Source organism: Stegostoma tigrinum, chromosome 5 (genome assembly GCF_030684315.1).
Source record: "Stegostoma tigrinum isolate sSteTig4 chromosome 5, sSteTig4.hap1, whole genome shotgun sequence".
In the NCBI taxonomy this organism is placed as follows: Eukaryota; Metazoa; Chordata; class Chondrichthyes; order Orectolobiformes; family Stegostomatidae; genus Stegostoma; species Stegostoma tigrinum.
In genome coordinates, this window is record NC_081358.1 from 117,283,951 (window position 1) to 117,299,200 (window position 15,250).

A 15,250-nucleotide genomic window follows, 5' to 3' on the forward strand; every position below is an offset into this window, starting at 1 on the left:
AAGTCAAGCCAACACTTGCAGCTGATTCCCAATTCCAGAGACAATAAGGCAAATAGGTAGCATGGTGACCCAGTGGTTAGCACTGCTGCCTCACAGCACCAGGGATGCAGATTCGATTCCACCCTCAAGTGACTGTCTGTGTGGAGTTTGCATATTCTCCCTGGGTTCTACTGGGTGTTCTAGTTTCCTCCCACTGTCCAAAATTATACAGGTTAGGTGCACTGGCCATACTAAATTGGCTATCGTGTCCAGGGTGTATAGGTCAGGAGGATTAGCCATGAAAATACAAAGTTACAAGGATAAGAAAGGGAGTGGGGTCTGTGTGGGATACTCTTCAGACCATCAGTAGGGACTCAATGGGTCAAATGGTCTGCTTCTACAGTGCAGGGATTCAATGATTACAAAAGTCGATGGCCCAATATCTAAATTAATAACATTTCCAAAGATTAACTGAGTACGAATAGCTTGTCTCAGCTTGTAACCAGTTTCTAATCAGGCTTTTTGCTCTACAGCTAGGTCAGGCTATCACAGAAATGCTGCAAAAGAACTCAAATTGCTGGAAAAACTCAGTGGGTGAGGCAGCATTTATGGAGAGAACAGTTAACATGAACTGCTGCCAGGGCTGCTGAGCTTTTACAGCGATTTCTATTTTTGTAACAGAATTAACATTAACATTTTGAGTCCAGTCACACTTCTTCAGAACTGAATGTAGCTAGAAAATGGTTGGTGTATATATGAAGTTGGGGTGGGGGAAGGGGAAGTAATAAAATGATAGGTGGAGATGGAGCCCAGAAAGAAAAAAAACAGTTGGTCAAAGTAATGGGTAAAAATCAGCCTGGGAGAATCAACAGCTGCTATTAGGGATCATTAGTGACTGACAACAGGTAGTTTGTGGCAACAGCCCACGTGATGACAAGGTCTGGGGTGTTGGAGTTGGGGTAAGGACACAGGAAATAGTGCTCAGGGACTAAAATTGTTGAACTTGATATCGAGTTCTGGAGTCTATCAGGTCCCCTAGTGGAAAATGTGGGGCCTTTTTTGCACTGAACTTCACTAGAACACTGCAGCAAGCCTCAGACAGGGGCTGTCGGACAGAGTACACAGTGGTGTGTTGAAGTGGCAGGCAACAGGAAGGTCAAGATCATTTTGCAGACAGAATGTAGGCGTGAAGCAAAGCGGTCGTCCAGTTTGCATTTCCTCACCCCCAACATAGAGCAGAACACATTGTAAACACAGAATATAGTAGGCTAGACTGACTGAAGAGCAGGTCAATCGCTGCTTCACCTGGAACATGTGTCTTGGGCCTTGAATGGCGAGAAGCAAGTAAACAGGCTGGTGCTGCACCTTCAACTGTGTCTGACCGATCTCCTGCACTCTGACCCTCACTCCTCTTTGTTCCCATAACAGTGAGTCCCCTGGTCCTCACTTAACACTCCACCAGCAACCGCAAATGAAAGATCATTAGCCACCATTTCTACCACCTCCAGAAGAATGCTACCACTGGACATATATTCCCCTCCCCTCCCTTCCCTTGTTAGCCTTCTGCAGGGATTGTTTCCTCCAGGACACGCTGGCCCACTCCCAACACATTCCCACTCCCTGATGGCAGCGTCCAATTTAACCGCAGAAGGCGAAATGTCTGTCTATTTACATCCTCGCCGTCAACATCCAGGGCCCCAGACACACTTTCAAGATGAAGCAACAATCTACCTGCACTTCTCTCTATCTAGTCTAATGTTTCACTGTTTACAATATGGTCTGCTGTACACAGGGGAGACAAAATACAGATTGGTGGCCAATCTCCAGAACACTTATGTTCTGTCCACAAATGACACTGCGCTTCCAGTTAACCAAAAGACCTGTGGATGCTGTAAATCAGGAACTAAAAGAAGTTACTGGAAGAGCTCAGCAGGTCTGAGAAACATCTGAGAAGGAAAAAACAGAGATACGCTCCAACCCCAACCTCACCATCAAACCCGCAGACAAGGGTGGCGCAGTGGTAGTATGGCGCACTGACCTCTACATCGCCGAGGCCAGATGCCAACTCTCCGACACCACCTCCTACCGCCTCCTCGATCATGACCCCACACCCGAGCACCAAACCATCATCTCCAACACCATTCATGACCTCATCACCTCAGGGGACCTCCCACCCACAGCCTCCAACCTCATTGTTCCCCAACCCCGCACGGCCCGTTTCTATCTCCTTCCCAAAATCCACAAACCTGCCTGCCCTGGTCGACCCATCGTCTCAGCCTGCTCCTGCCCCACCGAACTCATCTCCACCTATCTGGACTCTATTTTCTCCCCTTTGGTCCAGGAACTCCCCACCTATGTCCGTGACACCACCCACGCCCTCCACCTCCTCCAGGACTTCCAATTCCCTGGCCCACAACACCTCATATTCACCATGGACGTCCAGTCCCTGTACACCTGCATTCCGCATGGAGATGGCCTCAAGGCCCTCCGCTTCTTCCTGTCCCGCAGGCCCGACCAGGCCCCCTCCACCGACACTCTCATCCGCCTAGCTGAACTCATCCTCACACTCAACAACTTCTCTTTTGACTCCTCCCACTTCCTACAGACTAAGGGGGTGGCCATGGGCACCCGCATGGGCCCCAGCTATGCCTGCCTCTTTGTAGGTTACGTGGAACAGTCCCTCTTCCGCACCTACACAGGCCCCAAACCCCACCTCTTCCTCCGGTACATTGATGACTGTATCGGCGCCGCCTCTTGCTCCCCAGAGGAGCTCGAACAGTTCATCCACTTCACCAACACCTTCCACCCCAACCTTCAGTTCACCTGGGCCATCTCCAACACATCCCTCACCTTCCTGGACCTCTCAGTCTCCATCTCAGGCAACCAGCTTGTAACTGATGTCCATTTCAAGCCCACCGACTCCCACAGCTACCTAGAATACACCTCCTCCCACCCACCCTCCTGCAAAAATTCCATCCCCTATTCCCAATTCCTTCGCCTCCGCCGCATCTGCTCCCACGATAAGACATTCCACTCCCGCACATCCCAGATGTCCAAGTTCTTTAAGGACCGCAACTTTCCCCCCACGGTGATTGAGAACGCCCTTGACCGCGTCTCCCGCATTTCCCGCGACACATCCCTCACACCCCGCCCCCGCCACAACCGCCCCAACAGGATCCCCCTCGTTCTCACACACCACCCTACCAACCTCCGGATACAACGCATTATCCTCCGACACTTCCGCCATTTACAATCCGACCCCACCACCCAAGACATTTTTCCATCCCCTCCCCTGTCTGCTTTCCGGAGAGACCACTCTCTCCGTGACTCCCTTGTTCGCTCCACACTGCCCTCCAACCCCACCACACCCGGCACCTTCCCCTGCAACCGCAGGAAATGCTACACTTGTCCCCACACCTCCTCCCTCACCCCCATCCCAGGCCCCAAGATGACATTCCACATTAAGCAGAGGTTCACCTGCACATCTGCCAATGTGGTATACTGCATCCACTGTACCCGGTGCGGCTTTCTCTACATTGGGGAAACCAAGCGGAGGCTTGGGGACCGCTTTGCAGAACACCTCCGCTCAGTTCGCAACAAACAACTGCACCTCCCAGTCGCAAACCATTTCCACTCCCCCTCCCATTCTCTTGATGACATGTCCATCATGGGCCTCCTGCACTGCCACAATGATGCCACCCGAAGGTTGCAGGAACAGCAACTCATATTCCACCTGGGAACCCTGCAGCCATATGGTATCAATGTGGACTTCACCAGTTTCAAAATCTCCCCTTCCCCTACTGCATCCCTAAACCAGCCCAGTTCATCCCCTCCCCCCACTGCACCACACAACCAGCCCAGCTCTTCCCCCCCACCCACTGCATCCCAAAACCAGTCCAACCTGTCTCTGCCTCCCTAACTGGTTCTTCCTCTCACCCATCCCTTCCTCCCACCCCAAGCCGCACCCCCAGCTACCTACTAACCTCATCCCACCTCCTTGACCTGTCCGTCTTCCCTGGACTGACCTATCCCCTCCCTACCTCCCCACCTACACTCTCTCCACCTATCTTCTTTACTCTCCATCTTCGGTCCGCCTCCCCCTCTCTCCCTATTTATTCCAGTTCCCTCTCCCCATCCCCCTCTCTGATGAAGGGTCTAGGCCCGAAACGTCAGCTTTTGTGCTCCTGAGATGCTGCTTGGCCTGCTGTGTTCATCCAGCCTCACATTTTATTATCTTGGAATCTCCAGCATCTGCAGTTCCCATTATCTCTGATATTATCTAGGAAAAAACAGAGGCAAGGTTTCGGGCCCGGTTCTGAAGAAGGGTCACCAGACTGAAACGTTAACGCTTTGTTTTTTTCCCCCTCACAAATGCTGCCAGGCCTGCTGAGCTGAGCAGAGCTTCCTGTTGCCTGGCATATGCCTTCATACACTACTGTGTTTCCCAGCAAATCTCTCTATCTTAGGCTTGCTGCAGTGCTCCAGAGAAGTTTAGCACCAACTAAAAAACAGCACCTTATTTTCCACTGGAGACCATCCAGCCTTCAGAACTCACTACAGGGTTTGATCATTTTAAAGCGTGAGCATCTTCTCCCATGTCCTTGCCCCCACCACCAAACACCAGACCTTATTATCATATGGGCTGCTACCACAAAAAAATCCATTTTCAACCACTAAAAGTGCTCATTAACAGTTACTGATTTCCCAGGCTGAACTTTATCCATTTCTTTGTCTGCCTAACTGTTTTTCTCGCTCTCTGGGCTCTATCTCCACTTTTGGTTACTCCTTTGCCCCCTGCCCCCACGCATCTTCAGCAGATAGGCCAACTTTCCCAAGCTACAATCAGTTCTGACGATGGGTCATTGGACCTGAAATGTTAACCTTGCTTTCTCTCCATAGATGCTGCCAGACTTGCTCAGCTTTTCCAGCAATTTCTGTTTTGTTTCTGATTTTGAGCATCTGCAGTTCTTTGGGTCTTTTTTAAGAAGAAATGCTGCATGTGAGTCACAACTTACATGTCAGGGTAGGGGGTCTCTAGAGGAGTATATCTTGGCACAGAGCAGAAGAGAAATGACTGGTAAAAAATCAAATTATAACTGAGTATAAAAAATTATTTGCATAAAAGATCTAGAAATAAAAGAGTTCTATGTCTAAAGTGTCCAGTTTAAATATTTACCAGAGGATTCAAAGTTAACCACCATAACGGATTGCCATTAAGAAGTGGAATGGAACTTCAATCTCCACTAAAATATCTAGGAACTATGTTCATTATATTTAGGTTTTACTACAGACATTAAGGCATAATAATTACATATTGGCACAATAGCAAAATATTATAAATGGTGTGCAACAGTTCAAGAAACCTTTGGAATAGTGCACTTAGCAAGTCATAACAATCCTCCTTGTGGAATTTTGGATTTGTACATGGTCAACTTACCCCATCCACTGCTAACTTCTCTGGTGTAAAAACTACTCTAACAAAGCGTTTGTTTACCACTTCCAATCTGTCCACCTAACAACAAAATGGATAATATATTTAGTCAGTCATTATAAAATATCAACGTACTATTGGCCTTCATTTTCATCCCAAAGAAACCCAAGGAATGTATTTCGCAATCTAGTCATTAGGCTTTCAACTAAAAGTAGTGAGATTTACAAACATAAATGAAACAATCCTGAAATATTTAGCTACCAAATTTTGTTTTTCAATTTAAGTATGAAAATAAAAAAAATAAAAAATTCAAGTATGAAGGGTGACTTGTTTGCAGTTTATAGGATCCTGAATGATCTTGACAAAGTGGATGTGAAAAGGATGTTTCCTCTTCTGCAATGGTGCAGAACTAGAAGGCACAGTTTTAAAATTAGTGGTTGTCATTTCAAAATGAAAATTTCCTTTACTGAGAGGGCTGTGTAATTTTGGAACTCTGCCTCAGAAGGCAGTGGAGACAGGGTATTTGAATTTTTTTTCAAGCTCAACATACACAATTCCAGTTTAGAAAAGAGAATGCCAGATTTAATTGTTGAAGATTGTATTAAGCAATCAGGCCGATTTTATATCCATAATTAAGCATTTAATAAGACAAATTTGGTTTAAGCCACTGCAGATGGGCACTTTTGAGCATTAATCTATTATAAAGTGGGACAGTAAGCTAAGGTGACCAAATCAGATAAGTTGAAGAGCAGAACAAGCAACTATTGCACTTAAGCCAATCAACTGAACTTAACTGAAGGCAATCAAAGTTGTTCAAAATCAATGCGAACACTTTACAAACAACAATCACCCATAAAGCAGAGTTGGACTTAAACAAAACCTAAATGAATAAAAAACAATAAAGAGGATCAGAAGCTAGGGAGATAAGTGAAGTAGATCTGCCAGGTAACAGTTATTTTACAGGAACGAGTTAAGGAAGTGAGAATCTTCAGAATAAAATAAATCTAGCAAAACTGGTGAAAATTGGTCATTGTTATGCTTTATAAGGGTAGGCGAAGATCATTCTTTTACACTTGCTGACAAAAAAAATCAAAACTACATTTTCTAAATATGTGAATGTTGCAATCATTTCTAGTGACTTAGTATTTTTCAAAGTTTTAAACTTTTCACAATGAGAAACAGTCACAGTGACAACACATTTGCAGCTATTAAAAGAACCTTGAGGATTATTCCTAAAATTACAAAACCTTTCTAGAAATCCAGGTATTAAAGATAGGTTTTCACTTTGTCAGTGACCATGAACCAGTATCCCTAATCACGTTGCCTCTATGCTTATTAGAATATTAAAAAGTCCCTTCTCTATATGGAGTAACAGTACATTTAACAATAATCAGGTATTCCAAATATTTTATCACTTACAATTCCTTTAGAAAGGTAATTGTTGACAAAGTCCTTCCAAGTAATTTCTCTGCCAACATTCCTGAAGAAAATGTAATATGCAACAGTTGCCCAAAATGCTGCACCTGCTAGAAAGTAAAATCGAAATTCTTTATCATCCCACGGAATATCACCCTAGAAAATAAAAACAAAGAAATCTTAAATACTATGTGATACAAGTGTAGTACAATATTGATCAAGTGAATAATTTATGAACAGCAAATGTGTTCCACTAAAATACTGATTTGATTCAACTGACTGTAACATCATAGGGAACATAGTAAAAAGGAGTATACCATTCAATTAGATCATGGTTGATGTGTGGCTTGATTACACATAACGTAAACTTTTTATTATCTGGCACCTATTGGACCAAGAGTGTGCCAACTGATCAAATATTCCGAATAATCAAGGGGTCCACATGTAAAAACACATACTAAGTAATACAAACATAATGCAGGGGCTACACACATCACTGTTACACTTTATTTGTAGCATAAATCACTTAAATAATAATGCCACTTTGCCGTAAATAAAATGCGCTGGCAGACAGCCTTCTCACTTGTAACTCCAACTGTCTACTCAGACATTGCAGTAGATTATGGTACTTGAGGAGAAATTGACTTAAAATTGAATCAACTACTGCTATTTTGTGTGGCCATCCAATTGAACATGTACATTTATACTGAGGTACCTAAATCAAAAAACTACGATAATTGGACAGAATAATACAGTTTGCTTTCCTCTTAGAAAGTAACAAGTGAGCTTTCTCTGAACTGCTTCCAGTGGAAATATGCATCTCCTTAAATAAAGAAACCAAAACTGTACACTGTATTGTAGGTGCAATCTGACCAATGTTCTGCACAACTGTAGCAAGACAGCTCTACTTTCATTTTATATTCTCCTTGAAATAAAGGCCAACACACCATTTGCCTTCCTAATTATTTGCTGTACCTGTGTGCTGACTTTTCATGTACTACGACACTGAGATCCCTTTTTATGACAGCATTGTGCAGTCACTCTCTATTTTAAATAATATTTTGATTTTCTATTCTTCTTGCCAAAGTGGACAATTTCTCATGTCTCACATTATACTCCATCTGCCAACTTTTTGCCCATTCACTTAACCTACCTATATCCCTTTGCAGATTATTTTGGTCAACATATCGTGCTTTCCTGCATATCTCTGTACTACCAGCAAACTTGGTTACAGTAGTAGATCGCCTCATCAGTACACATATAGCTTGTAAATAGTTGACTGTCCAACACTGATCCCCATGGCTCTGTTTGTTACAATTTGCAACTGATCCATTTGTTTCCTGGTAATTAGCTATCCTCTATCCATGTTGACAATACCCCATCCCTATCAATTGTTGCTACTTTTAAGACTGTATATCAAACAAGTTTTGGAAATCCAAATGCACATCTACCTTTTTTTAATCTAACCAGATGTTACATCACCAAATAGCTAATAAATTTGTCAAATAATTTCCCTTTCACCAAATCAGGTTGATACTTTTTGATTGTTCTACAGATACAGATGTAGCTTTCCAAACTGCTAGACCTTTCCAGAATGTGGGGACTTTTAAAAGGCTACAAACGACAAACACCCAATTATTTATTCGGAAACTTCCTTTAATCCCTTAGGGAGCATGCAGTCAGGACTGGGAGATTTCTCAGTAATTAGTTCAATTGATTTTCCCAATACTTTTTCTCTAGCAATAATTTTACATTCCTCCTACCCTTTTGCTCCTTGATTTTGTTACATTTTTTGGGATTTATTTTTTGCCTCTGTAACAAAGTTATATACAAAATATCTGTTCAAGGTCTTAACCATTTCCATGATTCCCAATGTTAATTCCCCTGTCTCACCCTCAAGGGGCTAATGCTGAATTCAGCTAATTTTTGTTTTTTTTATGGCTTATATATTTGTAGAAGTTATCAAAACTGTCTTTTTATGAGGTTGTTGGCTGGCTCGCCAAGTTGGCTTGTTTTTGTTTAGACGTTTCGTCACTATGGTAGGTGACATCATCAGTGAAGCCTCCAATGAAACGATGTTGTTCTACTCTGCTTGGAGTTCATATTGTCCACTCCGTTCTGGTGAGTGGTGTCACTTCCGGTTTTGATCTGTATGGGGTCCAATTCTATATGTCTGTTGATTGCATTACAGGTGGAGAGCCATGCCTCTAGGAATTCCTGTAAGCGTATATGTTTGTCTTGGGCTGATACACAGACATGCATGGGAATTCATAGAAGCATGACTCTCCTCCTGTAACACAATCAACAAACCTATAGAATTGGACCCTATAGACAAACCCGTACAGATCAAAACCGGAAATGGCACCGCTCACCATAACGGACCAGACAGTATAAATTCAAGCAGAATAGAATAACAGCGCTTCATCGGAGGCTCCACTGATAATGTCACCTAGCATGGTGACAAAACGTCTGAGCGTAAACAAGAGAGCTCAGCAAGCAAGTCAACAACTTCACCCACAACCCGGGCTACAAATCTTTGCCAGAACTTTCAACTGTATTTTTATGTTTCTGATTTTCTCGAATGCTCCATTTTTGCCCTCCTCTTTTTAAAACATATTTTGCTCATTTCTATTTTAAAAACAATCTTCCAACCTACCACTAATTTCTGTAGTACTGCACATCTTTTCTTTCAAATTGCTGCCATCCTCAATCTTGTTAGCCATAGATGGTGCATTCTTGACAGACTTTTTCTTTCCGAGTGGAATAAAGTTTTGTTATGAGCTGTGAAATAGCTCCTGCTCTACCTGTTAATCTATTTTCCAATTCCAGTTTAGCCAACTGGTCCTCTACCATTGTAACTGTTTTTTTCCCAAAAAGTTTAACAATTTAGTTTCAGAGCCACATTCTTCACCTGCAATCTGAATATGAATTACCATCACATAACAATCTAACTTACCTAGATGATCCTTTACTAAGAAGTTACTGATTAACCCCCAACTCACTGCATATGGGTTGGTCTAAAAAAAACAGCAACCCTGGTTGGTTCAAGAACATGGTAGACAACAGGAGGCTGGAAGCACACAGCTGGTCAGGCAGCATCTGGAGGAAGGGGACTGAAGAAAGGTAATACCCAAAACGTTGACCGTGCTTTTCCTAAAGATGCTGCCTGGCCTGCTGTGTTCTTCCAGCCTCCTGTTGGTCTACCTTACATTCCAGCTTCTAACCTGGTTCAAGAATATATTGTTCTTAGAAAAGGTTCTGGAGACATTCCATGAACTCATCTTTCCGACCACCATTGTCAATTTGATTCATCCAGTCTACATGAAAATTAAAATTGCCCATCATTATCACCAAACATTTGTTACAAGGCCCCACTATTTATTAATTTATTCTCGGTCCTGCCATGTAGTTACTGCTGATGGACCTAGAAATTATTCCGAGACTTCTTCCCTTTGCTTTTTCTTCTTCCCAAAGTTGTATCTATATCCCAATGCTTCAAACTAAGATGATTTTTCACTACTGTACTATTCTCATTCTTTATTAGACAATAGAGCCACTTCAACATTCAAAAAGCATGGCAACATCCAAGATAAGCAGCTGCTTGAGTGGCATCACATCCTGGAAAAAATCACTCCTCCATCACCGACACAGCAACAACAGGGTGTACCTCTGACAAGTTGCACTGCAGAAGTTCACCAAAGTTCTTTAAACATCTTTCAAACCCATGATCTATGGTCTTCAACAGCCAGATTGGCTGGGTGAAGTCCTACAGTTCCCTCACTACTGTGGATGTAGCTACCTCAAATGGGCTCAAGGTGACAGCTCACCACCACCTTCTCAAAGGGTGAAAGGAAGGACAGTAAAGACTGATCCAACCAGTGTAACAATATCCTTGAGTTAATATATTTTTTTTAAAAAGTTACCTTCTGTAATCTGGCCCACCAGGTAGACTCATCCTTTCTGCCTCCTTTCTTTCCTCCACTCCCACCACCAGCACCACTGCTCCCTGAACGTTGAGAATTTGTGGATTTTGCTTCTGTGGAATATGCAATAAATTACTTCAACAAGAAACTGTCCAGATTCCATTTTTAATTAGATGGGTTTACTGACCTTCTAATAGCGAGAAAACTCATTTCATTTAGCCAGTCAGAACGACTTACAGAATTAATGTGTGCAACTACGATGCAAATTATGTAATGGATATGGTTGCTTACAAGGGCTATTTCCTGTAGGAAGCCACTCTTTCCATGTAATCATTTTAACTTAAATAAAAATTCTAAATTGTGTCAATCATATGATTTTAATAAACTACCTTGTGCCTCACTGGATGATCCATTAGATGATTCACTTGTGCTTCTGGACTTTTTGTTTGGAAAATATTTTTCAAAACCTGAAAAAAAACTCTATACGTTTGAAAATGTTCATATAAAAGTTAGCTTACGAACTACAGAAACATGTGACTCAGTTCTGAAAAACGTCACACTGAACCCAAACCTTTTTACGCTACTTTTCTCTCTCCACAAATACTGCCAGACCTACTGAATTTCTCAAGACCTTTTTAAGTTTGACTCAGCCTTGTGCTGGGATACAGTTTCATTCATAATAATCTTAGTGGAACGTTAATGGGAATGCATAGAGTACTAATATTTACATGCTGGTCCTGTGGAGGATAACCTGTAATATTACCCAAGGTGAGTTATCCCTTAATCTTGTTTTTGTTTATGGGCAACTCAACCCAAATGCAGATCATTTATCTGAATAGTGGTCTAAGAATCAATAGAATACCTTCAACTGAAATTTAAAAAAAGCAAATTTGGAGTTATTAAAGGTATAGAATTATGCTAGCAATGAAACTTAGCCCCTACACTCTTTAAAAACTTCTACCATTTTAAAAATAAAGGGTTAGCAATTCCACAGTGATTACACTGACTGTTAAATATTATGTTTCTCAATACAAAGTGTTTTACTCAAACACAAGTGCAATAATTATAACCCACAGTAAACTTAAAACATTTGAAACATCAGCAAATTTTACAGTTGACCATTTTATATTTAAGCAACTTTTCAGCATGCATTAATCACCCACCCCTTGCGATCTGCTGAAACCCATGTGGTAAAGATATAACCACAGCGCTGTTGGTATAAAATTTTAGGGAAAATTATATATACACTTGTCACATTGGCAGGTGATCTAAATGGTAATGTTCTTAGCATCTGTTGGCCTCAACTATCCAGCGAGCACTAACTTTGATTTCTGCTTGTAAAATTAGTTTAATTTTCCAATTTAGCGATTACCAACACATATTTCCATAGCATTATAAAAAAAAAGACAATGCATAACAAAGATAATACAACAACTTGCTTTTAATATGTTAAGAGGCTGTGTTTATTTTTAATACCACCACATGGAAACAAGTTAACATCATGTCACTGCAATGTGATGAAATAGTGACTGCCTGCAATGGATCTGGTTCTAAATGGTTAATGGCAACGATTCCAGTATTGGTCTCAATGGAATACTACTTGCCACCTTTTGCAAGTCTCAGTAGTTCCTCTAAATATCTTGTGAGATGATAGCATGGCAGAAATTGAAATTTCCAGTTTCGAGTGCAGTCTGTCTGCTTTACAAAGCGACTCTTCTTTTTTCATTCATGGGAAGAGGCTAGGCTAGCATTTATTGTCCACCCCTAGTTAAGAGTCAATCACATTGTTGTGGATCTGGAGGCACATGTGGGCCAGACTGGGTAAGGATGGCAGTTTCCTTCCCTAAAGGACATCAGCAAACCAGATGAGTTTTTCCAACAATTGGCAATTGGTTCATGGTCATCATTAGATTCGTAATTCCAGATATTTATTGCATCCAAATTCCACCAGCTGCTGGGGCAGGATTCGAACCCAGGTCCCCAGAACAAGTCCACGGGTCTCTGGATTAACAGTGCAGTGATAATACCACCAAGCCATTGCCTCCACTTAAATCAGGCTAAGTGCAAATGGAGCCTGTTATACAAATTTCCAAGACTGAAGTCTGCACAGCATGCTTCAGGAGCTGCTCCTTCTCTAGACTAGGGTAATCAACAAACAAGCAACTGTTTATCAGTAGTACTTTCATTGCATTTCTTGACATTCACTACATGTACACAGATTTAGATTTTTTTGTCCCTTTCTTGAACATCATGACAATATCCCCAGGTGGTGGGCAAGCATCCTGATCCTTGCTGTAAGTTCTGAATCTAATTATTGGACACTGTCTTACAGGAGTCTACAAGGTAACTTGTCCCAAGATGTTGAAAAATCTCTGACAGTCCATAATTGGCAGCTAAAATCCATTAAGTCGGCCCAAAAATGCAAATCCAAATCTGCGCTTTAACTCCAATATAAGTTTATAAATAATTTGAAAAATAGAAAATAATCAGAATTAAATGGAGGCTTGAAGGAAAACAGACTAAATATGAAAATAACGATTACAAATTTATGACACTTTCAAGATTACTCACCTTTTGGTGGTCGTGAGCAGAGTCGTCCATAGATACCTAGAACATTTGCTAGTAGGCTGCTCTTATCCAAGCCCACACAATAGTGTGTACAACCTAAAAGCTGCAAGAAATCACATAATGCAACAGAGAATGCTGAGAATATACTATTTATCATCATATCATCTTACTCACACCTTCTAGGATGACACACTAACATGAGGTCCAATGCATTAATCATGTACACTTTTTGGTTGAGAAGAAGGTGCATTTTTAAAAAACTTGAACTCCTCACAAACATTTTACATTAAATAGATATAGTGCAAGGCAAGTTGGACCAACCAATAGTAGTGGCCTATTTTATCAATTCCAAGTAATACTGCAATGAAGAACTGTCAGCTAGATTGATAAATCTAAGGTACTTGCTTTTTATGTTAGCATCTGATCTCCCTGCTATCGGAAAACTGTTGTGAAACTTCAAAAGGGTGCAGAAAAGATTTACAAGGATGTTGCCAGGGTTGGAGGGTTTGAGCTATAGAGGCTGAGTAGACTGGGGCTATTTTCCCTGGAGTATCAGAGGCTGAGGGTTATAATCCTTATAGAGGATTATAAAATTGTGAACGATATGATTAGATTGATGTGGAGGTGCCGGTGTTGGACTGGGGTGAACAAAGTCAGAAATCATACAACACCAGGTTACAGTCCAACAATCAAATAAACTTGTTGGTATATAACCTGGTGTCATGTGTTTTCTGACCATGAATTGAGTGAATAGTCAAGTTCTTTTTCCCAAGGTAGGGGAGTCCAAAACTATATTATCAAGCTGGAGAGGGTTCAGAAGAGATTTATTAGGATGTTGCCGGGAATGAAAGATTTGAGTTATAAAGAAAGGCTGGACAGATTGTGACTTTTTCCACTGGAACGTAGGAGGTTGAGAGGCAACCTGACTGAAATTTATAATATAAAAGGGGGAGGGTAACAGATAGAGTTAACGGTAGTTGTCTTTACCCAATGACGGGGGATTTCAAAACTGGGGGACAGAAGGGAGATTTAAAAAAAGACATGGCAGGCAAATTTCTTACATAGAGGATGGTTTGTGTGTGGAATGACCTTCCTGAGTAAGGGGAGGATGCAGGTACAATTACAACACTTACAAGACATTCAGATAGAAACATGAATATGAAAGGTTTGCAGGAATATGGGCCAGGAGAGAATAGGTGGGACTGGTTTAGTTTGGAATTACATTCGGCATGGACTGGTTAAACCAAAACTCTATTTCCACACCGTATGACTTTATGAATAGACAGCATAGGTTTAAGGTGAGAGGGGAAATTTTTAAAAGGGACATAAGGGGCAACTTTTTTGTGTAGCGGGTGGTGCATGTCTGGAATGAGCTGCCAAAGTGGTGGAGACTGGTACAATTACAACATTTAAGAGGTACTGGGGATGGGCACACAAACAGGAAGGATTTAGAGGGATATGAGTCAAATGCAGGCAAATGGGACCAGATTAATTTAGGATATCTAGTCAGCATGGACGAGTTGGACTGAAGGGTCTGCTTCTGAGCTGTACACTTCTATGATTCTCTACACAAGACCATGAGATATAGGAGATGAATTAGGCCATTCAACTTAAAGTCTGCTCCACTATTTTATCATGGCTGATATGTTTCTCAACCGCATTCTCCTGTCTTCTCGCCAAAACCCTTGATCCCCTCACTAATCAAGAACGTATCTACTTCTGCCTTAAAGACATTCGTAGACTTAGTCTCCACAGCCTTCTGCAACAATAACAGAAATTGGTCTCTGGAATCATTTTCATACTCCGATACAACAATGAATTAGTGCTTTTTGTTCAGTGGACTTTCTCAGCATCCTAATAGCACCGTTCACAGAAAATCAATCTTAAAAATTCACAGCCACAATTTTTTTGCTGCAAATATTTTTCAACACAT

General features: G+C 41.7%; 1 protein-coding gene across 3 annotated transcripts in view; it reads right to left on the reverse strand.

Annotated features, from left to right (window-relative positions):
- Nucleotides 1-15,250, reverse strand: part of afg3l2 (AFG3-like AAA ATPase 2) — a 54,532-nt gene that overhangs the window by 37,273 nt on the left and 2,009 nt on the right. The window contains exons 2-6 of one of the 3 annotated variants that reach the window (XM_048529573.2): nucleotides 13,321-13,420; nucleotides 11,139-11,216; nucleotides 10,750-10,859; nucleotides 6,830-6,982; nucleotides 5,417-5,491 (exon numbers count right to left, since the gene is read on the reverse strand). In XM_048529573.2, the coding sequence (XP_048385530.1) occupies nucleotides 5,417-5,491; nucleotides 6,830-6,982; nucleotides 10,750-10,859; nucleotides 11,139-11,216; nucleotides 13,321-13,420 (516 nt within the window). Of the gene's footprint in view, nucleotides 1-5,416; nucleotides 5,492-6,829; nucleotides 6,983-10,749; nucleotides 10,863-11,138; nucleotides 11,217-13,320; nucleotides 13,421-15,250 lie in introns of all 3 variants that reach the window. The other 2 variants (XM_048529572.2, XM_048529574.2) reach the window with 2 other exon arrangements.